Genomic DNA, 26,707 nt, shown 5'->3' on the forward strand with positions numbered 1-26,707 from the left:
AGCAGGCAGTGGCTCTGTAAACAGACTTTATTGATTCCGGCCATGAACGTGCTTTAGGTGGGAGTCCACAGAGGGGTTCGACAAGGCTATGCCCTGGGGACCAGGTTGGTCCTGAGGGGCAGAAGGCCATCCACCCACTCACAGGGCCGCTCCAGGAGTGTCTGCCACAGCTGCTTCTCCTCGGGTGTGGAATCCATCCAGGGCACCTGGAGCCCATAGCTGCTGCCTGGAGACGGAGCCAGAGTGGAGGATGCTGTTACCTTGGAGACCTCAGGGCCCTGCGAACAACTTTCTGGTCCCAATCATCCCATGCCTCCGAGCTTTGCTCCCCTCTGCTCACCGGTACCAAGGCTGAGCCGTGTGCCCCCCAGCTGGCGACTGGCCAGGGCCCCATGGTCCCACAGGGAGAGCTCAGCACAGGCCTGGCGTAGGTCAGCAGGCCCAAAGCCGTCATACACCATGGTGTGGTTGAACACGGGGCTGAGACTTCTTCGAACCACTCTTGTGCGCTGGCGGCTGGCCCGACTGTCATCAGGCAGCACTGAGCTGTGACAGGGCGATAAAGGAAGGCCATTCTCAGGCAGTCCACCCCTGACACTCCCCACCTGAGCCAGCCAGGCAGCATGGCCTGTCCTTTCACAAATGCGCAGTGCCTGGCTCCGACCTGAGATCTGGTCTCTAGCCCTCTGTGTTCTGGGACCTATACACCAACCTTTTCTTTCTTTGTTTGTTTGTTTGTTTGTTTGTTTTGAGACAGGGTTTCTCTGGACACCAGTCTTTTCTTAGACAGCTAACTGTTCACAGGATCCCAGAGAGAAGTCTCTGAAATGCAATTCTGCTATCTTCTGGCCCAATAGCCTTCAGTATTCCCTGCCCACCCCTTTGAGTTTCCAAAGCCTCAACCATACTGCAGAATAAAAGACTATTACTCTGATATAGAGTAACAGAAAGGAAGACAGAACAGGAGCTCAAAAATCAGAGCGGTCTACTCTGTTTCACTCCTGGAGGGTGAGGTAACACCTGAAATACCCAGAAACACGTTTAGCGGTTCTGTAAAACTTTCTTTGAAAACCACGGGGCTGGAGTGTAGCTCAGTGGTAGAACTTTTCTTTTCTTTTCTTTTTTTTTAATGCTTAGGATGCTTGAAGCATTACCGTCAGTCCCCAGCATGTTAAAAGACAACTCCAATCACCAAGCACTGAATCACAAGTTCAGAGCCAAGCTCCACAGCTTGTCCTTCCAAGAGTCCCAAAGACGGATCCCTGTGGCCTTCACATCACAGTGTGTGCAGAGCCTCTCAGAATGCAGCCCGTGCTGGTTAATTCTGTGTCAACTTGACACACACGTGAGCAGTGGTTCTCAGCCTCCCTAATGCTGGCGTCCTTTAACACAGCCCCTCACGCTGTGGCGACCCAAGCCATGAAATTATTTCATCGCTACTTTGTAACTCTCATTTTGCTACTGTTGCGAACTGTACTGCAAACTTCTGACATTTGCCACCCACAGGTTGAGAACCACTGAGCTAGAGTCATCTGAGAGGAGGGAATCCCAACTAAGCAAAGGCCCCCATAAGGTCATGTTGTGGGCAAGCCTATAGGGCATTTTCTTATCCACCAACTGCTGAGAGATGGTGCACTCCATTGTGAGTGGGGCTACCCCTGGGCTGGTAACCTTGGATTCTATAAGAGAGACTAAGCAAGCCTTGAAGACCAACCCATGAGGAGCAAGCCAGTCAGCAGCACCCCTCCATGGCCTCTGCATCAACTCCTGCCTCCAGGTTCCTGCCCTGTTTGAGTTCCCACCCTGGCTTCCTTCAGCACTGGACTACAGTATGGAAGTGTATAACCCTCTCTTCCCCAACCTGCTTTTTTTTTTTTTTTAATTGGATTTTTTTTATTTGGTTTTTTTCAAGACAGGGTTTCTCTGTGTAGCCCTGGCCATCCTGGAACTCACTCTGTAGACCAGATTGGCCTCGAACTCAGAAATCCACCTGCTTCTGCCTCCCAGAGTGCTGGGATTGATTGGATTATAGGCGTGCGCCACCACCGCCCGGTGGATTTTGTTTTTTTGTTTTTTTTTTTTTTGAGATAGGGTTTCTCTGTATAGCCCTGGCTGTCCTGGAACTCACTCTGTAGACCAGGGTGTCCTCGAACTCAGAAATCCACCTGCCTCTGCCTCCCAGAGTGCTGGGATTACAGGCGTGCGCCACCACCGCCCGGCTCCCAGCCTGCTTTTTTGCTCATGGTATTTCATCAAAGTAACACAAACCCTAACTAGATATAGCCCCTTAGCTCCCCTGACTCCAATTTTGTTGTTGTAACACAAGGTCTCACTATGTAGCTGTGACTGACCTGGAACTCAGAGACTGGGGACTGCCTCCCCAGTGCTGGGATTAAAAGTGCACGCCACCATGCCTCTAACCTAAAGGTTCATTTTGAGAACAGGGATCTTGTGTATCCCATGTAACCATTAATACCTTGAACTGATCCCCTTGCCTCCAGTCCTAGTTTACATAGGTCATCAGGGATCAACCCAGAGCCTCTTGCATGCTAAGCAGTCTACTGACTGATGTCCAACCCCAGCCCCCAACTCCAACCCTCTGCCTGGCTGATCACCTCTGTCCCACTTAGGCTGGCTGATCTTGGCTGTGGGGACAGGTTGGTCAGAGCTGGAGAGAAGAAAGGACTGACATCTTAGGCCGCCTCTCACCATTGAATGTAAGTATCCAGGGATCCTGGCCGCAGTGGTACAAGGTCCTGAGCTTCCTTTACCCAGAAGTGTAACTCCCCACTCAGAGGCTGTCCTCCTCCTGTGGGGACACTCCAGTTCAGACCACCACCTCACAGAACAGGTCTCCCACCTCCCAGGGCCAGGCCAGCATAACCCCTCTCTCTTTGCAGTCACTTACCCTCTGAGCCAGCAGGGACGTATTTGAGGGACAGAGACAGCAGTCCACGGCTGGGAAGCTCATCTGGAGAGGGAGGAACCTGTAAAGGCAGGGAGTGGGTGTGTCAGTAGAGAAACTGGATTAAGTGTGAGAAGGGTGTTGGGGACAGGGCCTCTACTGAGGAGTCCAATGGCCACACTCCCCAGGAAGAGGCGCCCTGGCTGGCAAGCCCAGCCTAAAGGTAACAGTATGAGGCCAAGTGAGGCTCTGTAAAACGGGTCTGCGGGTGTTTGGTCCAATGGGCCTGTGGGATAAAGAAGGAATATCCGTGGCTGCACACCAACCCTTACCCGAGGCTGAAGGGGGAGCCAGGTAGCCTCAGAGTCCCAGTTCCACGTGTCTAGTGGCACTTCAACCTCTCCCAGAAAGATGTTGCGACCCAGACTTTCGCGGTGCCACACGGACAGGCTCAGCACACGGCCTGGGAGGTCAGCTTGCTGGACAGAGTGCTGGGGACAGGAGGTGAGTTTCAGAGGCGCGCCCTGGAGTCGCTGTGGCTCACCTGTTGACTGGAGATGGTCTCCCCGGACTCCTTTCCAGGATGGAATCCTGATTCAAGGTTACCTGGGGTCTCACTATCACCTCCGAGCACAAATGGCCAGGCTTTGGACTGCGCTAACCACTAGCTGTTCTTGTCATTACTCCCCTGGGACCATCAGGAAAATTAAGTATCCCGGCAGCCCCTGCCACTCCCCCTACCGAGAATGGTACCCTGTCCCTTGGCAGGGATGACAAAACCCTCGACGCCTCACCCGCAGAGTCTCGTTGAAGATCGGGTTCAGATTCCGTTTCTTCACCGACGTCTTGCGCTTGCTCTGCTTATCCGGGAGGAGGTAGCTTTTCACGTAGCTGGGCAAGGGACACGAAGACTGGAGGTAAGGAGGAGCCCTTCCAGGGCTTTGTCCAGCTCTGGGGTCTCCCCTAGTCATCCAGAACGCAGCGCCCCATGTGGAGGCCTGGTGTTAATTAACAAGCATCCAATTTAAGACGCCTCCCAATGACATTGTTGCGCCCATTTTGAAGAAGAGAAAACCGAGGCCAAGGCAGTTAGGTGGTAGGCTGGGTGGTGGAGCCCCCTCCCTCAGGCCCCCTGCAGCCCACCGGTGAGGTAGGCACTCACGGATCGGAGCGGCGACGCCGGGCAGCGGCCAGGCCCTGGCACTGGATCACCTGTACTCGCAGCTCAGCGGTGCCAGGCTCGTAGCGCAGGGAGAAGAGCACGGAACCCCGCACCTGCACTGTGCCCGCCTCCGCCTCCCCCGATAGGCTCATCAGGCTGCCGCTCAGCTGTGGGGGGGGGCGGGTGGAGGTCAGGGTCCCCCCCCCACAGGGAAGTTTCCCACCGTGGGATTTGCCCCGCCCCACCCAGCCCCTCCCTCGTCCTTCACCGTAGAGGAATTGAGGCTGGACACAGAGGAGCTGCTGCTTAGCATGCGGTCAAGAGAGGGGCCGAGCCCCGGGGCCTCTTCTCCATTCTCCACGATCTTGGAGGTCGTCTTGGTCTGGAGAGGGGAGAAGCGACAGGGGAGCCTTCTCCTTCCCTGGACCGTGCGGGGGGAGGGGGGAGTTGGGGGTGGGGGGGAGGTTGTTCACTGACGGTTCCCATCCCCAGGGCAGGTACAGTCTAGAATCCGTTCCCGATCTTGAGACCAGCCGCTGGCTACTGCCGCCTACCTGGGCTGGAGTTGGCCGGGACTCCTGCTCCGCCTCCTGCCCAGGATCCAGCTCTGGGTCCGCCTCTGCCACCTGCACACCCCCTTGGCCAGGGGCTGGAGAGGGATACAAGCTGCTGAAAGAGCCCCTCTCCTGGAGGGACTTGTTTACTACTCTTTACTTTGTTGTTGTTGTTGTTTGTTTGTTTGTTTTTCGACAGGGTTTCTCTGTGCAGCTCCAGCTGTCCTGGAACTCACTCTGTAGACCAGGCTGGCCTCAAACTCAGAAATCTGCCTGCCTCTGCCTCCCAAGTGCTGGGGTTAAAGGCGTGCGCCACTACTGCCTGGCTGTTCACAACTCTTAAGTCACTTGTCAGCTTCAGGCCGCAGAGGTGGCTTAGAGTTGTCCCTGGAGGCTAAGTCGGGGGCCCAGGAATAAAAGGAAGGTACACATGATGGTTGGGGTCTTTAAAAATGGCCTCTGATCCCTTCAACCACGTGTACTCCCAGCACACCTGCCTCCTCACCTTCCCGGTCCTGAGGCTCCTCCTCCTGACCGGAAGCCTTTGAGGGTACACATGGTGAGGAGAAATCGGGCTCCTGAAGAAGAAAGCAGAGGATAGAGGTCATAGTGGGGGTTAGTGAGAAAGGGATCAAAGGTTATGCTGGGGTCAGAGGTCAAAGACTCCAGCCTGCTTACCTCCCACGGTAAGGGTAGGGCTGCCCTCAGGGCAGGGCTAGCTTCCAGCTGCAGGACCAGTCAAGCCTGTACTTCACACTCTGGCATCCCAAGGCCTGTCTCTCCTGCTGTGCCTGCCTGACTCCTAGGTTCAGGTGGTAGGGCCCCCAACATCTGAGTCTCTGGCCTCACCCGATTCGGCCCAACCCCATTTTTTTTTTTTTTTTTTTTTTTTTAGTAAACTTGCTTCACCCCAGTGTGGTCGAGGAGGACCTTCAGTTCCTGATCCTCCAGTTTCTACCTCCTGAGTGCCAGGATCGAAGGCGTTCACCACCATGCCGGGGTTTATGTGATACTGGGGATCAAACCTAGAGTGCCTGCGTCTTAAGCAAGCACTCTATCAACTGAGCTACAGCCTTCGTGTTTGCTTTTTCGAGGCAGGGTTTCCCTGGGTAGCCCTGGCTTTCTGAAACTCTGGAGTTGTTAAAAATTGGAGGCTGGCCTCAAACCACAGAGACCCACCTATCTCTGTCTCCCAAGTGCTGGGATTAAAGGCACGCGCCACCACCTCCGGCTCGTATCCTTATTCTTTGGGGTTTTGGTTGTTGTTGTTGTTTGTTTGTTTGTTTAGATTTATTTGTTTTATGTAAGTACAGACACACCAGAAGAGGGCATCAGATCCCATTACAGATGGTTGAGAGCCACCATGTGGTTGCTGGGAATTGAACTCAGGACTTCTTAACCGTTGAGCCAGCTCTCCAGCCCCTACATCCTTATTCTTAAGAGAATTGCAAATTCCAGCTAGGTGCAGGCCACAGGTTGGTCAAGAAGTTGGTAAAGGGGCTGGAGAAATGGCTCAGCAGTTAAGAGCACTGACTGCTCTTCCGAAGGTCCTGAGTTCAAATCCCAGCAACCACACGATGGCTCACAACCATCTGTAATGAGATCTGATGTCTTCTGCTGTGGTGTCTGAAGACAGCTACGGTGTACTTACATATAATAAATAAATAAATCTTTAAAAAAAGAAGAAGAAGAAGAAGAAGAAGAAGAAGAAGAAGAAGAAGAAGAAGAAGAAGAAGAAGAAGAAGAAGAAGAAGAAGTTAGTAAAGCCCAGAGACAGAAGCAACTTGTCCAGGTCTCCTGACCCCTGTAGTGGGGTTCCCTCCCTGGCACAGTCACCCCTATTTGGAACCACGGTGTTCTTGCTATTACCTCAGTCTCTGCGTACTCACTTGGGTCTCTGTGTGCCTCTCTGGAGCAGCCACCTCTGTGGAGACCCTGGAAGGAGGGAGCGAGAGCTTTCAGGACTGGGAGGCTGCCCATCCCCCTCCCCTCCATGTGCTGTCCCCTCACCTGGACTCCAGCTCTTCTTCAATGGCGTCTTCCCCTGCAGCCTCTGCTTCACCATCACTCCCCAGAGCCTGGTCCCCTGGGCTCAGGTGAGAGATTCTGTGAGCCTGCGTCCTCAGGAAGCCCCATACTGGCCATGACCCTCACGATGGATGCCCTCCACCTCCTAGAGCCCGCAGACGGGGCAGGCAGGGCCACTCAGACATTCAGTGCTGGGCAGCCAGGATTCCAACCCAGTCCTGCCCATTTACGGTCTGCACCCTTGGCTTCTGGGCTCTCCCTCCCTGCCTTAGGGTCCCCACTCACCCTTAGAGCTCTTCTTCCTTCGGATAGAAGCCCGGACAAGGTCGGAACCAAAATGGGCGTGGTGGTGTCGCTGGGACCGTGCTTCTTGGAACCAGTCTCCTGTCAGGATCTTCAGCTGCCAGGGGTCCGCCAGTGAGGCCCGGAGCTTGCTAGATGACAGTAGAGGACACAGTTGTCACCACTCACCCGACTAACATCCCTGGCACCTGCTCTGGACTGGGGACCAGGGACTCAAGAGCAAATCACACTTGACCCTTGTCTTGGACCCACTCAGGCTACTAAGGAGACAGGATCCAGGAGACAGGGTCCAGGTGACAGGATCCAGAATGGACAAGGTCAGTGATGGACGTAAGAGTTCTGTGGGAATGAATCCAGGAAGGCTCCCCAGAGGCGCTGACACATGAATCATTTCTTAAAGGATAAATTGGGATTCTGCAGGTTGAGAGGCATAGTAACCGCTAGTCATCAAGTGGTTATCGTGAGCCATGCCTGATAGTTTATTTTGCACATTACATGTCATGTATGTGTGGGATGTGTGCATGTATGTTCCCATGTATGTAGTCACATGCAGGTGGAGGTCAGAGACTGAATCTTTCTCTTTCCATACTGAGGCAAGGTCTCTCACTTGAACCCCGAGCTCAGGGCTTCTGTGAGTCTAGCTAGCCAGCTTGTCCCAGCGACCCACTCACCATCGAAGTGCTGGGACGATGGGCAGGCCACCGCTCCCCTGGCATTTCTGTGGGTTCTGAGGATCTGAACTCCATTTCTCAAGCCTATGCAGTAAGCATTTACCCACGGAACCATCTCCTTCCCCCTTAGTTCATGTTTCAGTAGAGAAAGGGGAGGTTCATGGTCACAGTAGCTGCCCAAGGTGACACAGCTGTCCCCAGACACTGCCTGACACTCTTGAGGTCCTCTGCTGCTTCTGCTCCTCTAGGGAGAAGAAACATCTTAAGTGCTGGGCAGTGGCGGCACACGCCTGTAATCCCAGCACTTGGGAGGCAGAGGCAGGCAGATTTCTGAGTTCGAGGCCAGCCTGGTTTACAGAGTGAGTTCCAGGACAGCCAAGGGTATACAAAGAAACCCTGTCTCAAAAAAGAAAAACAAAAACAAACAAACAAACAAATCAAAGAAACATCTTAAGCTTGGAAGTCAAAAGTGTTCAGGGATTAGGAGACACGCCCATGGCCATAGCAGGTTTGTGTATATATCTGGGGAGGGGCTTATAGGGAAAAGGATGAGCTGGAGAGTTGACAGTTCAATCAGGGTGATCTATGGACACACTTAAAGGCTTTGACACTAGGTTCTAAGGGCTGAGGTAGGGTCCAGAAGGGTAGGTAGGTACTAAGGACATACAGTATCTATCCACCAAAGTGTCCTGTCCCCAGGTGGTGGCCAGGGTAGAAAAACCCTTGGCTAGCGAGGGACCTGTCACAGGTTGGAGAGAAATGCTGAGCTCAGAGCTGGCTGAAGTCAATGGAGACCAAGAACCACTCAGACCCAGCCATCAGCATCCCAGGACCCCAAGCCCTTCCTTCTGGCTGATGGCTGTTGTGTCTCACCTGACCCGCCCTTCCTCCAACTGGCGCAGGCGAGCATCTCGTTTGAGGACGTCAGAGATGGCCTCCTGCTCCTCCTCTGTCAGGAAGCTGAGGTCCAGCAATCCCTCAGCTTCAGATCCCAGTCCGTGCGCCATGGGGAGGGAGGGCAAGGCCCAAAGGCTCTCCTGAGATAGGTGGCCTCTCTGGGGCATCAGCTGGGGTTGTGCCCCAGCTGGGCATAGGTAGCTTCCTGTGGATAAACCAAGGGCCGATCAGTGTGTCTCAGCTGCACAGCACATCCTGAAGCCAGCTGCTAGTTGTCTCCCGAGCATAGACAGGAGTGATAGAAGCCAATCACAGGAAGGCCAGGCCAAGGTGAGGGGGCGTGTAAGAATGCACTCTAAGAAATGTACACATGCACATGCTCCTAAGGATGAATTTCAGAGTATTGCAAGACAGTACACACTGACACAGGTACCCACTGTTCCTCACACAGTCCAGATACCTGGACAAAGACACACACATCCCCATGAAGGAACTGTGTGTGTCACACACACACACACACACACACACATACACACACACAGAAGGGACTGTGCACACATACCCAGAGACCTATGCCTAAGAGCTGTGCACACAGCTCTAAAACCTGCACACAGTATGCCCACTCAAAGACAAGCATGCACTCACATGCAAGACTAAGTCCCTGCATATCCACAGACCTCTCTGGCTCTCCTCACACACTACCTGTCTAGCCTGCTGCATATTGTGAGAAACTAAGGACAGTTTACTCCCCTCAAAGCTGATATTTTGCACACAACGTTACCTGAGTCTTAATGAAATGCAAAACTATACCTGCATAAACATGTGGATGCATGTGCAGTCTTCTCCACCACGCATGTTTATCCCCTACCCAGCCTGCCTCTGCCCTTGCCTCTCTCCACCCTGCCCTGGCCCATCTGGCCTTCCTGTCTGAGGCAACCTCCTCCCCAACCCTCACCCCAACTTCCTCCCCCCAACTCCCACAGCACCCAGTTCCACTGAGGCCGCCTGCCTGAGATTCCCCGCCATCAGCCCTGCCTTCTTAGAGGAACTTCTGAGCCCCTCAGCTCTGACCCCAGGGCTCCACAACCTCCAAACTTGGCTAGAAGCCTCAGCTGGCAAAACAACTCATGCCCAAGCACCACGCCACTCCGGAAGGAAAACATTGCCAGCCGAGGGGCATGTGGACGTGGCAAGGGACTAGCACTCAGTAGTGGCCCTGGTCTGGGCCCACCGGGCAGTCTCCCTCTTTCCCACCCCCTAGTATGCCAAGCCTCCAGCTGGGGTTGGATGGGAAGCAGGGCAGTTCAGGGGCAGGTCCTGGCTTGTGCCTGTCTCCAGCCTCTGTCTCCTCCCAGCTGAGTCAGTATTCAAGCTTAGCTAGCAAGGACACCGCCTCCTCTCCTACCCAGCATTCCCTCCAGGGGGGTGGGGGGGGTTCTGCATCTCCACCTTCATAGCCCTGGGCTGGATGCCTGTATACTGACAGGGACTCTCAGAACTACTGTCTTTGAGGTGCTGGTATCAAGCCAGCTTGGGACTTTTCTGTGGCGGGGTGTATGAGCATCGCGGTGTCCTATTGTGTCCTGTGACATGTCTGCAGGCCAGGGCAAAGTATAGCATCTGTACCTGAGAACTATGTTGCTTTATGATACTACAGTGGCTTACAGGGGCGTTGCTGGTGTGGGCAGAGACTTTCTAGGAGACAGTGCCGTGTGGGCGTGTGCATTTCTTCCTGTGTGGTCGGCCAGCCCAGGCTGGCTTGTGGTGTTTACTTTAGTACCCCAGGGACCACCAGATGTGTATATGAGTGAAGGTGGAGGACATTTGGTAAAACTGTGCCTGGCTTTGTCTTACAGGTCTGCTTGGTCTGGGCTGTGGGCCTATACAAGGCCCGGGTTCCTTAAGTTCTATCTCTTTTAGAGGCAGATTAAGCATCAGGTGTTCCCTGCCCTATACCAACACCGTGGGACAGAGACCCTTTAGTGATAGAAAGTTTCTCTCTTTCTACCTAGCCAGGCCAGAGTCATAATCTTGCTCGCACCCCTTCCCCTCCCCCTCCGCCCAAACTCCTGAGGTACCAGGACACCAGGTGGCAATGCCTGTCCCTTAGACCACTGGGTGTGTTACCTGGAAGGGTCCAGTAAGTTCGACAACTTCACAGTCAACTCCAGCTCTGCAGGAAGGCGGTTCAGAGACTAGGAAAGCAGGGAGACTAAAGCTGACTTGCCCAGCAGCTGCTGCCCCAGCCCTGAGGAGGTGGAGGTGGAGGAGGAGGAGACACCTCAGCTGGGCCTGGTGCAAAACCGGGCCTGGACTGCAGCTCCCCAGGGTGCACTGGGTGCGCCCACGGCAGCTGCCAGAGAACCCAGGGCCAGTTTTGTGGACTCTGTGGTTGGGCCCAACCGTACTGTATATACCAGACTTACCCAGACACTAAAGCAAACCTCCCCTGCAGGGCTAGCTTGGGGCCTTGGTTGGTCTATCTGTGGAATGGGTAGCAGACCCACTCTGTCACAGAACAGAAAGCTGATAGAAAATTGCTTTGAAAGCAAAGTTAGAAACTTCTAAGAACCTTGATAATGGGAGGCAACCTTGGACGAGGCCCAGATCTAGCACTGTATGGTCTCAGCAGGTTTTATAACCTCTCTGATCTGAGCGGTAATTTCCTTGCACGCACACTAGAGAGTAGGCACAGCTGGCATGCGGCAGCAGGTGACCGCTCTCCAACAGACCAATGCTCGCAGCCACTCTAGCCCCTCTGGCCACCCATGCTCACAGACAGGATAGCTATTTGTCTTGTTTGTCACCTGGGCCCCTCCGTCTGAAGGGCCTGGGATCGAACAGCTGAGTATCCCACCTCCTCAGCGTCGAGTACCCCATCTTGCTCAGGAGAACCTGTTTTGGGTCTTACAAGTACACACCGTGATCTTCTGTAGCCATCTACATCTGGACATAGGCTGCCTCCAAGTCTTTTTTTTTTTAGATTTATTTATGTGTATAAATGCTTTGACTGCATAAATGTATGGGAAACACATGAGTACCTGGCGTACAAGGGGGGCCACAGGAAGGTGTCAGTCTCTGGAACTGGAGCTCCAGATGATTGTGAGCTGTCATGTGGGTGTTTGGGACCCCAGGTCCCCTGCAAAAGTAACAGGTACTTTTAGGTGCTGAATCATCTCTTCAGCTCCCTCCCCCTCCCCCCAGATAGGGTTTCTCTGCAGCCCTGGCTGTCCTGGAACTCACTCTGTATGTAGGCCAGGCTGGCCTCCAACTCAGAATCCACCTCTGACTTCCAAGTAATGGGATTAAAGGTAGGCACTACCACCACCTGGCCTTTAGCCCATTTTTAAAATAACTTTTTTACACTTTATCTGTGTGCATACTGTGTTATGCATATGGAGGTCAGAGGACCTTGCAGGAGTCAATTTCTCCTTCCACTTTTAGTTCTAGGAGCTGAGCTCAGCTCATGAGCCTTGGTGGTGAAGTGCCCTCAGCCTGTACGCCAAGCATGTTGTTGGCCCTCGAGCTTGCTTGCTTTGAAATGTTTTGTGTAGGGATGTTCTGTTTGTGCATTAGATGTGTTTGGCGCCTGTAGAGGCCAGAAGAGGGCTCTGGGTCCCTTGAATCAGAGTTCTGGATGGGGTGAGGTACTGGATGGGGTGGGAGTTGGGAGTCGGACCTGTGACCTGGGGAAGAACATCCAACTTCTGCTCTTGACTGATACCCCAGCCCCATGCCTCTCTTGAAGCTCACGAGGCACAGTCAATGTCGGGACTGGGAGTTCCCCATTCCCTCGGAGAGCAACCTGGACTCCCAACCTCTGACCTGTGACTCTCACCCTCACTTGTTTTTGTCTTATTTTCAGTTTCTTTTTCCTTATCTAAATTGGCTAATAAATTATTTTTAAGCTAGTTGCACACCTCTAATTTTAGCACTTGGGAGGCAGAGGCAGGCACATCTCTGAATTCAAGGCCAACCTAGTCTTTACAGCAAGTTCTCGGACAGCCAAGGCCAAACAAAGAAATCTTGTCTCCAAAAAAAAAAAAAAAAGAGAGAGGAAAAAAATCCTTCCTAGATTTTCACCACCATTGAGTGAACTCCCTAGATTCTTAGAAAGTACATGTGTGATGGAGGCAGCTCAGTGAAAACACATGTTTACACACATGCTGTCCCAGGTGGAAGTAGTCAAGTCTCTCCTGCAGGAGGAGTGGCATCCTCCTTCCCAGGGGTGCGCTTGCAGCTTGCAGCCCTCCTCCCACCTCTGGCACCCTAGAAGGTGCCCAGTGTTGTCACTCTTCAGGCCCAAGTGTCCTTTCTTGGGTGGGGCTCTGCTGGCTTTTGAGCCACTCTTGCTTCCTTCAAGCTTGGACAAGCTACATGGGCGCTTATTTCCTCAGTGTCACGTGACTGATAGTGACTGCCTTAAAAGGCAGGGGAGGTTACATAACAGCGCAGCACTCTAACTCCGGCTGGGGTTGGGGGTGGAACCCAAGGCCATGCTAGACACCAGGCTCTGCCCGAGTCAAGTGCTGTCCTGGAAACAGCCTTTAAGCTGGGCCTTGGGGGAAAGCAAAGGACCAGGGGCGGTGGTGGGGAGCACAAGAGAGCGCTGGGGGCCGCAGGAAGAGGCACCAAGGAGCAAGCAGACGAATGACATGGATAAGGGGTAAACAACGGGAGTTCAATATGGCCGCCACACAGAGAAGGGCTACGGGCTGCCATTCCTCTCTGCCTGACCCCAACGTTGCATTCCAGCTGAGGAAGGTCACTTCAGAGCAGTCTATGGGTCCAGCCCCAATGCCAAGTTTTTCCCAGCAGGGAAGATGAGAGTCCTTCTAGAAGGGAGTTTGGAACATGGGATGGCAGGGACTTCCCACACCCTGCACAGTGGCAGAATCCAGCTGGAAAGACTTGGGCATGGTGTCACCAGCCAGATCTCTTTGCTCCAAGTCCCCAGGGATATATGAGCTTAAGAAATCAGGGCACACAGAAGAAGAAAATGACAGACACCACTTAGACTTAAAACTTTATTTCCTGCCAGGGAGCCCCTTATAAAGGAGCCTGTGGACCAGGGGAAGGCAGGCTGCACAGGGCCCACTGTAGCAACGGAAGCAGACCCCGCCAATCAGGGGCACCAGCTGCTCTGATAAGTTACTCACATTTTGGACCTATAGGGTTCTCTCCCCAGCATGAAGCCTCCTGGGCTGGAAGAGTGGGATTCATGTGGGATTCACATCTCCTGACTCACAGAAGACCCACTCTGCACGAAGTGCGGCTCTGACTGGCACAGAAAGAGCACAGCCAGCCCTCCCAGTCCATTCGAGGCCAGCAAAGAGAGTTGCAAGTCTCTTGGCATGTAGCACATCTTATAACACAACACCCTACTGTGGAACACAACTACCAGCCAGAAAACAGCTTCAAATCCAGTTCTGACCACTGCTCTGCCTGGTGGGTTCTCGTCCTCACTGTGCCCTGGGTCTGGGAAGAGTAGCCCCGTGATGGTGGCTGGAGACGCTCTAAAGGAGAGACGGCCTTCCCAGGATGGCAATGGGATGCCACAAAGGTGAGGTCTCAGGCCCAGGGAGAGGACGAGGAGGCTCCGAGTGGCCTCATGGCCTCATCAGGTGCTCAGCCTCAGCACTTCTGTCCAAATCCTGACCCTACTTCCAACCCAGGAGGCAACTCTGCCTGAGGGGTAGGGATAAAAGAATTGGGACCAAAGGGGGCGAGTGGCAGGGGCCTCCTCAGATCTGGTAGGCTTAGACCATCTGAAAGCCATCACCGCAGATTGAAGACGAGACTGACGGTCAGGATAATGCCCAGGAGAAGGACAAAGGGCAGCCAGGTCTTCACGAAGGCTCCAACACTGATGGGGAGAAGGGCAGAGCGCAGGGTCAGGTGAGCAGGGGTGTGGCCCAGAAACCCTCCTTCCCCAACCCTGACAGGATTTAGGTTCCTACGGCCTCCTGGGACTTATCCCTCAACTTGGTGAGTCAAGAGACGGGCCTGGTCGGATGAATACTATGGAGGCCATTAAAGAAGCGCACAGGCTGGGTCTCACTGATCTACAAGCACTCCTGACAGGAAGTTCTAGCTAAGGGAAGATCCACTGAGACGTAATGTCAGCTCATGAGATATGGCTACTCACTCACAGGGCAGGAGCTTATCAGGACCTGAACTCAACCCTGGCTCTGCCTCAGACCTGTGTTATGTCCTTTTCTAAAGCCTTAGGGACACAGAAGTCCCCTGAGTTTCCCTTCTAGAAGGTCTTGATAAGTATAATTAAGAACAAAGTTGGGAAAGGGCTGGAGAGACAGCTTAGCAATTGGGAGTGCTGACTACTTCCAGCATTCCCACGGGAAGCTCACAACTGTAATTCCAAGATCTGACACTCTCACATAGACATATATGCAGGCAAAACACCAATGCATATAAAATTAATATTAAAAAAAAAAAGAAGGCCGGGAGGTGGTGGCTCATGCCTTTAATCCCAGCACTTGGGAGACAGAGGCAGGTAGATTTCAAAGTGAGTTCCAGGACAGCCAGGGCTACACAGAGAAAATCTGTCTCGAAAAAACAAACAAACAAACAAAAAAAAGCTTCCCGGGCAGTGGTGGTGCACGCCTATAATCCCAGCACTCTGGTAGGCAGAGGCAGAAGGATTTCTGAGTTCGAGGCCAGCCTGGTCTACAGAGTGAGTTCCAGGACAGCCAGGGCTACACAGAGAAACACTGTCTCGAAAAAAAAAAACAAATCAAAAAAAAAAAAGAAAAAGAAAAAAAAGAAAGAAAAAAGAAAAAACCAAAAAAATAAAGGAAGTTGGGGCGGAGGCCAGCTCAAGTATAAGATGCTTTCTGTTTGCTTCCAAGACAGAGTTTCTCTGTCCAGGCTCTCCTGGAACTCACTCTATAGACAGGCGGGCTTCCAACTCAGCAATCCACCTGCCTCTACCCCCTAAGTGCTGAGATTAAAAGTGTGTGCCACGGCATCCAGTGTGTGAGATGGTTTCTAGGTCTGGGCTCTGCTGTGGGATACAGGGAATTCACCCAGCCATTAGTTCTTAGTGTGGGCTGGGAAGGACGTCAGCCTCACTGGTCCTGAGGCTGCACTGTGAGGCCAGCTGTCCAGAAGCCTGCCTGACAAACAGGCGGGGGGAGGAGCCTATGGAGGTGGGTAATAGCATCCAAGAGGATCTCCTGTGAGCACCCGCAGACTCAAAGCTTCCCTAGAGGCTGGAACCACTGCAGTCCTTCACCAGGCCAGCTGGAGCCCAGCAGTGGCTAACTGGAACCCGGCCGTGAGCAAGTGACAAGCCAGCTGGGAACCCACATGGAGCAGGACTCTGGGACAGTCACCTTGCTCTCCACCAGGAACTCAGTTGCTCCAGGACCTCAGTTTCTGTTCCAACTGTCCCTAGTGACTGAAGGAATCCAGTGACAGCCTTTCCAGGATCCTGCAGGTTGAAGACAGCTCACCTGACATACTTCCCATAAATCAGGCAGAAGCAGCAGAGTGTCACCATGTTCCAGTTGGTGCTGTTGTTGTAACGCATCAGGTTCAGGGCCAAAGCCACGTGTGAGTGGCAGTTGTCACAGCAGAGATTGTGCTGGAGACACAAGAGCAGCTGGGTAGGTAGGGGTGGGGTGGGGTGGACACGCAGACCCTCTGAGCCCAGCCCCCACCTACCATGCGGTGCTTGTATTCTTCAGAGGCGTCATGCACAGCCGTGTCCCACGCGTTGGGCCCGCTAGCATAGACCTGTCCAGGGTCCAATTTCCAGAACCTGAAAGGAAAGGGCGGCTGTTCTGGGGCACTGGCTCAGTCCCTTTGCAGCTTTCTACTTTATGAATGTTCCCTGTCTGGGGTGCCCAAGGCTGTGGGGGATGGGGGGATGGGGACACGGGACACAACCAGGTCCAGGTCTAGTGTAGTGTGGCTACTTCCTTCCACTTGAAACATTCTCTTCTGGAGGGAAAAGGGGGAGCTCCTGTGACTCAGGAAGTTAAAATTCAAAGGGCTCAGAAAACTCCTGAAACGAGTCTCAAGGCCCTTTCCCAGGGTTCTGTAAGCTATAACTGTAAATTTAGGGAAGGTCACAAAGATTGATTTGGGCACAAGCAGTGTGAACAATCTGTTTACATCTCCCCAGGAAGTGACACACGAGCAGACAACAACCAGGCAGGACCAGGGTGCTGTGGTCTGGATGTCTGTCCCCCTATTCTGTTGAAATCTGAACTCCTGAGGAACTCCCTTTGTGGGTGGAAAGGCCTCAGAGACCCTCGTCCCTTTCTTCATGTGCTGACCGCATGAGCCAGCCATGTCACCCCAGCATCTCATCTTGGCCCTCCTAGTCTCCAAAGATGTGACACGTTTGTTGTTGATGAGCCACCCACTCAATGGCATGTGTCATGGCAACGTGACTGGCTGAGAACAGGAGACACCTGAGTCTAGGCTGACGGAAGAGTGTTAGGTCAGCTGGGGCCGTGGGAGCAAGCAATCCTGGAGCTCAGGAGAAAACACAGTGACAGGGACAGACTGGCAGGAGAGGCAGACCTGAGTGTCACCCTGACGTGCTCTGAGGGCCTGACTTACAAGCCAGCCTTCCAAATAGAAAGATGCAATGGCGCACCAAGCAGCCTCCTATTCCTTAAGTGGTCCGCTTCCCAAGGCCAGCCTGGTCTCCACAGACAGCCAGGACAGCCAGGGCTAGACTGAGAGACCCTGTCTCAATATGTACAGGAGATGATCATTCTTGGGGTGTTGCCAAGGGGAAGAAGTGCTCTGGGTCACACAGGAAGACAGATGTGGTGCTTCCTAACTGTGTGACGTTGCCCAAGACCAGACAGAGACTGACTCGGTGCTTGGTATAGGGCGCTCAGGGTGCCGGCTCCCGCTGGCTCCTAAGGGCCTGCCTGTGGCTCTGAGAGGGAACAGCCTACCCTAGCTAGGCGTGAAGGCACTCACTTACTTGGCAGGCTTTCCAAAGGCCATGTTGTCTTCCTGTTGAGAGACGAGAGCAGGAGTCAGTAGAGAAACTACATCCAGTCTGCTAACACCCCGCGTCAGTGGCTGAAGGGCAGTGACTTAGAAGGGACGGCAGAGCCGCAGCACTGCAGGACTGTGGTGGGGTCCCCGCAGCTGCTCTGCGGGCAGGAGGAGGGTGAGCGTGCAGGGCCTTCTCTGGCCCTCCCCATCCTCAGGGTTCTGACTCTCAGCACCACAGTGAGAGTGCACGTGAGGCCTGGAGTGGGGCATCTTCAGTGCAGGCGAGAGGAGGCTAGACCCCAGGACTTTCTTCTGAGGGGAGACTGTGGGGAGTCCTAGACTCCTTATGCAACACCCCACCCCCACCCCCAGAAATATCATCTCTCTATATATTGAGACAGGGTCTCTCAGTCTAGCCCTGGCTGTCCTGGAACTCTCTATGGAGACCAGGATGGTCTTGAAGTCATTGTCTCTGCCTCCTGGGTGCTGGGACTGAGTATGTGAGCTACTCCACCCGGCTTTGTTGTGTTTTGTTGGACTATGTACCCCACATTGACCTGTACTCACTACATAGCTCAGGCTAGCCATGAGCTCTTGGTACTCCTCCTGCCTCAGAGTCCCCAGTCCTAGGATTAGAAGCATGGACTGTTATGCTCAGCTAGTCAAAGTATCAGGTGTATAGCAATAGGCCTTGTCCTCTTAGGATGGCCCAAACAGCTGCTAATATAAAGGGGCCATGTCGTCACCTCTTCAGCTCTGGCCACCTGAGAATAGGCAAATACATGTGCTCATCTAGAGAGAGCCCCCTGAACTAGGAAGCAGATTTGAGAACACAGTGGTTCATTCTAAGATCCCCACCATGGGAACCATGTCAGCCTCCCCTGGCCCCCAACCTTGGCTCCCACCTTCTGAAGGTCCAGAGATGTGGTTCCAGGATGGTCTGACTCCACTCTTGCCTCTAACCCCTACCCATGTCTTGGTACCCAGGACAGAGGGCTGAACCAGTTACTTAAGATTCCTCTGGCCACTGCCCTCCTGGCCTGTCCTGGAGGCAAGAGAAGGAAATGGATCAAACGCTGGCGAGGGGCAGAAGGCTAGGGCCCGGGGGAGAGTTCTGTGTGACATCCTGGGCCCAGGCCAGCCTTCTATGTGAGTCTGGAGTCTCTCCAGGACAGGGCAAACTGGGGACTCACCGAGACAAAATAGGGGCCAGCGAAGTCCCGAATGACTCCGGTGGACGTGCAGATGCCCATGTGGCCGATGATGGGGAAAAACCACCTGCAGGAGAACACAGCAGCAAAAGGACAGAGCTGAGGTCTGCCACCCAGTTAGGCCATGCGACAGAAATGCATGTGAAACAGTGTCCATGGTGAGTCACAGAAGGGAGGTCCCCAGGGCTACCACTGAGGAAGGACCATCATCTGCAGCACAGAATGCAGAGCAGCCGGATCTCTACTGGGAAGATAAAACAGCTCTCTCACAGAAAACCGTCAGGCTTTGTAAGCCATACTTCAGGAACTCTATTCTGAGGATGTACAAAAACATAGTCGCCTCAGAACCTGCTTAGCATATACAAGGACTTGGGTTTGAACCCTGGCATCGTAAAAAGCAAAAATCCTGATTGAACTGTGCTCTTAAAAGGTGTACCTTTGCCAGGCAGTAGTGGCGCAGGCCTTTAATCCTAGCACTTGGGAGGCAGAGGCAGGCAGATTTCTGAGTTCGAGGCCAGCCTGATCTACAGAGTGAGTTTTAGAACAGTCAGGGCTACAAAGAGAAACCCTGTCTCAAAAAACCTCACTGCTCTTCTAGGGGACCTAGATTCAATCCCCAACCACCCACATGGCAGCTCACAACCATTTGGCCTCTGTGGACACCAGGCAGGTGTACTGCTCAGACAACTATGCAAGCAAAACACCCATACACATAAAATGGAAAAAAAGTATACCTTTTTGTTATATGTAAATTATCTCAAAGTGAAATTTTAAAAAAGACAACAAAACTCCACTGAGCTGGACATGGCTGGTATATGCCTGTAATTCCAGCACTTGCCTTGTCTACATAGTGAGGTCTTGTCTCAAAAAAAACCCAAAGCTGGGCGGTGGTGGTGCACGCCTGTAATCCCAGCACTCTGGGAGGCAGAGGCAGGCGGATTTCTGAGTTCCAGCCTGGTCTACAGAGTGAGTTCCAGGACAGCCAGGGCTGCACAGAGAAACCCTGTCTCAAAAACACAAAAAGAAAAAACCAAATCCAAAGAAAACCCAAAAAAACCCAATCCCAAAAGCAATGGGACTGGAGATGGCTTATCCACTAAGAGCACTTGCTGTTCTTGCAGAAGCCCTGGGTTCAGTTCCAAGTATCCACATGGTAGCTCCGTCACTCCATTCCACAGGATGTGACACTCTATTCTGACTTCTGTGGGCACCAGACACGCATGCAGTGTGCATATGTACATGCAGACTAAACACCCATAATACAAAAATAACATTCTTTAAAGACAACCTCCACAGTGCTGAAGAGATGGCTTGGTGGTTAAGAGCACTGACTGCTCTTCTGAAGGTCCCGAGTTCAATTCCCAGCAACCACATGGTGGCTCACAACCATCCATAATGAGAATTGATCCCCTCTTCTGGAGTGTCTGAAGACAGCTACAGTGTACTTATAATAATAATAATACTAACAATACTAACAATACTAACAATAATAATAAAAAAAAACCCACCACACACACACACACACAATGTCTGACATGAAAACAAAACTGGCCTAGCCGTGCAATAGTTGTATGTAACTTCGAAAAGCACACTGCTGCTATATGGGATAGAGTCTCGAGAGTGTGTGCCTGAAGAAAGCCTTACCCAAGAGCATAAAATGCAGTACTGTTCTGTGTTCCAAAGAAGCCAAGACAAACCTATGACTATGAACTGGGGCTTGCAAATGGCTCAGCGCAGAGGGTGCCTGCCTCCATGCCTGATCACCCAGTATGATCCCTGGGACTCACACAGTAGAAGGGGAAAACAACTCCATAGAGCTCTCCTCTGACCCCCACATGTGCACTGTGACACACTCACTCCTGAACACACACACACACACACAAATAATAAAATGAAGAAAATGTCACAGTATTTAAATTACGTGTCTGCATGTGATTGATTACGCATGGGTGCTCACAAGGACTGGACCCACTGGAGCTGGGCCTACAGGGGCCGTCAGCCTCCTGACACAGGTGCTGGGCACTCTGTAACAGTACGGGTTTCAGCGCTGAACTGTTTCTCCAGCCCATAAGTTGAAAAAGAAAGAAAACCATAAAAGCTTCCCCGAACTACATGCCTAGGATTTGTGTACCTTATATTATGTAAGTAGCCCTTCAAGAAGGACGGTTAAGAACAGGGTGGATGTGTAGGGCTGGTAAGATGGCGCAGGAGGTAAGCTGCTTGGCACACAGCCCAAAGAGTGAGGGGCAGTGGTGGGGAAGGGAAGGCAGGAGGCGGCCACTGTAGAGGCTGCTGCTCAAGTCCCAGCCCCAGATCAGCCTTGACTAGGGAATCATAGGTGCTTCTCTGCCGAGCCGTTTGCCAGTCTCAGTCCAATAGCCATAGGTTTGTCTTGTCTCTAAAAGGAAGAGATTTTCTTTTTTTCAACATTAATCTTTACTTATGTAAATACTTGTATATCCGTGTATGCCGTGTGGAGCATGAGTGCAGGTGCCTTCAGAGGCCAAAGAAGGCATCTGCTCCCTGCAGCAGGGGTTCTAAGTGTGGGCCACAGGATGTTGTGCTGGGAACCGAATCTGGGTCCTCTGCAAGAGCAGTGTGGGCTCTAAACCACTGAGCCAGCTCTCCAGTCCGTCCCTAGACTTTAAGAGCTTCAAGAGCTGGATCCCTGCGCGTTCCCCCCCACCCCCCACTTGCCCCTATCACAATCCTGCCTACACACACACACACACACACACACACACACACACACACACGACCATAGACGGAGCTCCAGACCCATCACCCTGCTTTACTTTATTTTCTTCATCATATCGCTGCACTAAAACTCATCAATGAAATCCTCACACTCCTTACTACTGTAGCCTGAGGCGGTGCCTGGCTCAGCACTTGCTCCAATCTCCCTATCAGCAGAGTGATGGACAATCGTCCACGGCACTGAGGGTAGAGGGGATGACGGATAGGAGGGACACTTTCCAATATTCTACAGCATAGTAAGGTGACTGTAACTGACAATTAGTTGTGGACTTCAAAAGAGCCAAGAGAGGGTTCTGAATCTTCTCAACCCAGAGAAGTGACAGCTGAGGTAATGGATACACAGTTCATCCCGATCTGACCATTACATTCCTCGTGTGTATATGTGTGTGTGTGCTGGAATATGTGGAGGTATAAAGAGAGACAACCTTGGGTGTTGCTTTGCCTTCTGTCTTGTGACAGGATCTCATTGCTGTGTGCTCCAGGCTAGCTGCCTGTGAACATCTGGAGAATCTCCTGTGTCTGCTATGTCACCCCAGGAGCACTGGGATTACAGGACCAGTCCCATGCCCACCTTTGCTGGGCTTGGGAGACTTGAACTCAGGTCCTCATGTTTGAAGGCAAGCACTCTGCATAGCCATTTCATTGGAATATTGGAAAGTCACACTGTTCCCCAAACTCACATTAGATTGCTCTATATGCAAATTAGGGGGGAGTGAAGTTAGCAGAGGCAGGTGGATCTCTCTGAGTTCAAGGACAGTCTGGTATACATAGTGAGTTCCGGGACAGCCAGGACTACACAGAGACCCTGTCTCAACCCCCCTAAAAGAGCACAGGCAAGCCCTGCTTGTTTCAGATGGCGCTTTGCGCAGGCTAGAGCACTTTCTTCATTTCCACCTTTCTGCAGACGAACAAGTACTTTGCTGAGGGGCTATTGCTCACAGTCTATGGAGAACGCTGCTCACGTGTGGGGTGCTCAGCGATTGGGGGGGGGGGGCTGGTGAATAGTCACTCCCTGACTGACAGAGTTGGTAAGCCCTGAGGATCCACAGCGAACGGAGGGCGTACATCAAGAACTGTGGGAGACAATGCTGGCCTCTCAGAACCCAGTCCAGCTCTTCCTGATCCAGACTCCTTCCACCTGTCAGGGACCCTGCGCACGAGTGGCACTCATCAACATCACGGCTGCTGATGGCCGATGGAAGTGGGGATGAAGGTTGGAGAGACGCCTAGCGAAGCCTAGGGAAGCACCTCTCGACGTAGCCTGTCAGTTCCTCCAACACAAGCTCCCGAGCTGGGGGAACTGCTGTCTCTCCTCAGGACCGGCTTAGTGCGCCTGTTCGTTGCTCATGCTGGAGCTGCATGCCTCAATGCCTGCTTTCAGCTACTGATACAGGTCGATGTAAGGACTGGGTGACAGGGTGCATGAAATGTTTAGCTGTTTTTATTACTAGCAGCAGCTATCACTAAGAGGTGGACAGGTCATGGACTCAGTTTCCCCTCTGATATCCTTGTCACAGACATGAGAGTTCCCACATCTGCCCCTACATCTGCACACACCTTCAGCAACATCACATAACTGTGTCACTACAAAAGTTAATTTGTCCCCTGTCCTGTCGCTGAGGGGCGAGCCCTCTGCCAGGAACATGCTTACTCATGTCTTATGAACACAGATCTCAAGAGAACCGAGACGCCAGCTACTTCTAGTCTAGACAATGGAGAACTGTGTGTCTCCACCTCATGTTGCTACCATTTCTCAACAGAGGACCGAGGACTGTGACGTCCTGTGACATAATATTCCCAAAAATAAGGGGATGCAATGGTTCAGTATATAAAGGCACCTGTTGCCAAGTCTGAAGACCCGAGCTTGACTCACACGCAGCAGGAGACGACTGACTCCTGAATGTTGTCCTCTGCTGGCCAGAGTATTCCTAACACACACAAGGGATTCTTTAAGAAGAAATGAGGAAAAGGCCAACTCGGCAAGCACGACTGGTTTCCACACAAATAACATGGCCACCTGAGTACGCGGCCGCTTTCACAGGGACAGCTCATTCTCTTCACAGCTCTACTCCGCATCTACTCTTGTCTATTATTTGTTTACCCTCTGCCCCTCCCATCAACACTTCAGAACACGCCTTGCCACTGCACATCGGACATCTAGGCTTTACCAGCTGCTACTACACACCACAAGGAGTCAGTTAGCAAACCTGTTAGAGGAACATTTAATGAATTAACAAGCACGCATTGTAAGGTTTTTTAATAAAACTTTTTTTTTGGATCCAGTGTCTAATTCTGAAACCCTAGATTGGACCTTCCTCTGGAAGGTGGAGGTGAGGAAGTGGAGGTGAGAGCTCTCTGAGGCTGGCTGGCTACCTACTCTTGTCAAGTCTTGTCCTGCTCTGATCTCCCTGTCACAGACATGAGAGTTCTCACATCTGCCCCTACATCTGCACACACCTCTGGAAGGCCTCTAGATTGGGCCTTCCTCCAGGACGGCCTCAAAACTGTCAGAGCCCCTCCTACTTTAACCTCCTGGAGTGTTCTCAGGACAGTGGTGTGAGCCACAGTGCCTCGACTCGAGGCTTTGACTTTTTCTAGTTTTACTTATCTGTCTGATTTTACTTATATAAATATTTGCCTGCACGATACATGGATGTACATGTACTGCATGTTTGCCCTCTGCCATCAGTGCTCCTGGAACTGGAGGTACAGATGGCTGTGTACCACCAGAGGGCTCTGGGAATTGTTTGCAAGAGCAACAAGTGCTCTTATCCACATATCATGGATTTAGGCCCCAGCAGGAACCCACCCTGGCTTTGCCTGCTGAGAGCTGGGAATACAGGTTCTTATCATCACTATGCACAGCCCCGCCCCTTCCTTTCTGAGACAGTATGCCTCCCCGACTCCCACTCCGCAGAAGGGACAGGGGACAAAGTAACTTTTGTAATGGCACAGTTATGTAATGTTGCTGAAGGTGTGTGCAGATATAGGGGCAGATGTGGGAACCCTCATGTCTGTGACAGGGAGATCAGAGCAGGACAAGACTTGACAAGAGTAGGTAGCCAGCCAGTCTCAGAGAGCTCTCACCTCCACTTCCTCAGCTCTGGGATCTCAGGCAATGAAGGCACTGCTGCATCAAGTTTTTTATATGGGTGACAGGGATTCACACTCAGGTTATTTACACAGAAAGCACTTAACTGATCCAGCCATCTACCTGGACCTAAGCAGCTTTACATAACTGAAAAATTAGGGTCATTGGATGGATGAAGTAGTATACAGCTGTAGTCCCATAACACGGAAGTCTGAGGCAGGCTACACAATAAATACCTGGGCTACATATCAAGATCTTGTCTCAAAACCAGTAAAATACAAAAACCAAAAGATTAAAGTGATTTTAAGATCAGAAACATTTGAGGCTAAAAATGATACCTTCTCCACATAACTTGGCCCTTTTTGTTTGTTGGTTGTATTTTTTGTTAGTTTTTGTTTGTTTGTTTCAGATTGGGTCTCACTATGTATACCTGGCTGGCCTGGAATTCCTAGCATATAGTTCAGGCTGCCCTCCAACTCACAGACATCTGCTTGCCTCTGCCTCCAAGTGCTAGCATTAAAGGTATGGATCACCATGCCTAGTGGCTGGTTTTGATAGAGGAAAAAAAAAATGTATCTCCTCTGGTGAGAGGTATAACGCCATAGCTGAAAGGCAAGTTATGAGCTGGAGAGATGGCTCAGTGGTTAAGAGCACTGACAGCTCTTCCAGAGGTCCTGAGTTCAATTCCCAGCAACCACATGGTGGTCACAACCATCTGTAATGGGATCCGATGCCCTCTTCTGGTGTGTCTGAAGACAGCGACAGAGTATTCACGTACATAAAATAAACACACCTTTAAGGGAAAAAAAAAAAAAGGCAAGTTATATTAGTCAGTGAACTAATTGGCTTCTGGGTATCTTCTTGCTGGGGTAGTCAACTGACCAAGACAATGTTACAAGAAACTCAGCTTCACCATGGGGGAAGGGGATTTCTTACTTCAGAAAATCAAGCTTGTAAACTGTCCGGACTGCTAGGGCTAAGGTAGGAGGGCAGTAAGCTGCATTCTTCCACTGGGAGGCAGACACCTAGATAGCTGATACTGCTTTGCAACTCAGATGATGTAGGGGGCAAAACGTTAGCATGGACCTCCCAATGCTGACATTCGACGAACCAGTGTGGCCTCAATTAAACTCTCACTTTTGCTTCTAAAGGCAAAACGTCTTGTACATAGCAGATGACAAGTCCGCACTCATTCGCTCAATGAGTGAAGGGGAAAAAAAACCAGTGAATGAATGAAGATGTCTTTTCAGACAATGGATAAGGGTCTTTTCTGTACACTTGCAGCTTAAGGGCGTGCTAATTACCTGATCTTTGCTGCCGATCTACACCTATCCTCCTCCCCAATTAGACCAGGGGGACCACGGCCGGAAATATGCTCCACATCCAAGGGGACCGCGGACCTCACAGGTGACGGGAGTTCTAGGGACCGGGGGCCAGCTTGGCCCGGAGTAAGGGTTGCTGTAAGTTTGGGGAATAAAAAGCTAGAACGGCACACCGGAGGGTGCTCCGGCCCTCCCCGACTTTGCGGCGACACCGGAAGAGACTCACGTGAGCACCGGGATGGGTGTCCATACCACGCAGTAAGGGAAGCGGCTCCGCTCCACGTCCATGACGACACCACCGGACCCGTGGTACCGCTTCATGTCCGTCTCGGCCCCCGTCGGCGTTTCTACTTCCGCCATCCGAGGAGGGGGTGGCGGCTGCTGTAACAGGAGCGGAGAGCTCCCTTCCGCTTCCGCCATCCTGCGCGCGCCCCGCTCGGGAAGGCCGGCCGTGGCGCCGCTCGCCCCTGTGTCGTCACTTCCGAGAGGTGGGGTCCGCTTGGTCTATCTTCCCTCCGGGAATTGGTGCCTTGTCCTTCTGGGCCCGGCTAGTTTAGCGTCTTTCCCGCGTTTGTAGCGGAGCATTTATGTGGACCTCAGGAAGCTCTCAGTCTAGCGCTAGGAACCGACAACCAACCGCGGTTCAGTATGCTGGCACGTGGTGCAGGCACTATTTATTGATCACTTCTTAGGTGCCAAGTACTTGATATTCATTATCACTACTGTCCATAAACTGATTAGACATACAAATTTAGTTGTTTTCCCCAGGTTACAAATAAGAGACGATGGCTCTTAAAACTGAAATGAGCCACGACTCAAAC

General features: G+C 52.2%; 2 protein-coding genes across 4 annotated transcripts; both read right to left on the minus strand.

Annotated features, from left to right (window-relative positions):
- Positions 1 to 9: 9 nt before the first annotated feature.
- Sytl1 (synaptotagmin like 1) lies at positions 10 to 10,782 on the minus strand. 2 transcript variants are annotated; one of them, XM_052177623.1, is made up of 15 exons: positions 10,648 to 10,782; positions 8,497 to 8,725; positions 6,935 to 7,083; positions 6,632 to 6,707; positions 6,511 to 6,556; positions 5,127 to 5,199; positions 4,622 to 4,716; positions 4,336 to 4,449; positions 4,068 to 4,234; positions 3,700 to 3,796; positions 3,238 to 3,396; positions 2,909 to 2,987; positions 2,710 to 2,809; positions 341 to 546; positions 10 to 226 (listed from the first exon to the last, which is right to left on the minus strand). In XM_052177623.1, exons 2-15 carry the CDS (start codon positions 8,685 to 8,687, stop codon positions 87 to 89), a joined length of 1,692 nt encoding a protein of 563 aa, XP_052033583.1. In that variant the 5' UTR covers positions 8,688 to 8,725; positions 10,648 to 10,782; the 3' UTR covers positions 10 to 86. The 2 variants fall into 2 exon arrangements, with proteins under 2 accessions (XP_052033583.1, XP_052033582.1); XM_052177622.1 differs by lacking the exon at positions 10,648 to 10,782 and adding an exon at positions 9,331 to 9,424.
- A 2,751-nt stretch (positions 10,783 to 13,533) lies between these two features.
- Positions 13,534 to 26,415, minus strand: Tmem222 (transmembrane protein 222). Of its 2 annotated transcripts, none has more exons than XM_052177626.1 (6): positions 26,113 to 26,415; positions 18,699 to 18,783; positions 17,489 to 17,520; positions 16,207 to 16,303; positions 15,876 to 15,973; positions 13,534 to 14,386 (listed from the first exon to the last, which is right to left on the minus strand). In XM_052177626.1, the coding sequence occupies exons 1-6, from the start codon at positions 26,304 to 26,306 to the stop codon at positions 14,299 to 14,301; spliced, it is 594 nt and encodes a 197-aa protein (XP_052033586.1). In that variant the 5' UTR covers positions 26,307 to 26,415; the 3' UTR covers positions 13,534 to 14,298. The 2 variants fall into 2 exon arrangements, with proteins under 2 accessions (XP_052033586.1, XP_052033584.1); XM_052177624.1 differs by lacking the exon at positions 15,876 to 15,973 and adding an exon at positions 15,996 to 16,126 and having other exon boundaries at positions 26,113 to 26,374.
- Positions 26,416 to 26,707: the final 292 nt, after the last annotated feature.

This window comes from Apodemus sylvaticus, chromosome 3 (assembly GCF_947179515.1).
Source record: "Apodemus sylvaticus chromosome 3, mApoSyl1.1, whole genome shotgun sequence".
In the NCBI taxonomy this organism is placed as follows: domain Eukaryota; kingdom Metazoa; phylum Chordata; class Mammalia; order Rodentia; family Muridae; genus Apodemus; species Apodemus sylvaticus.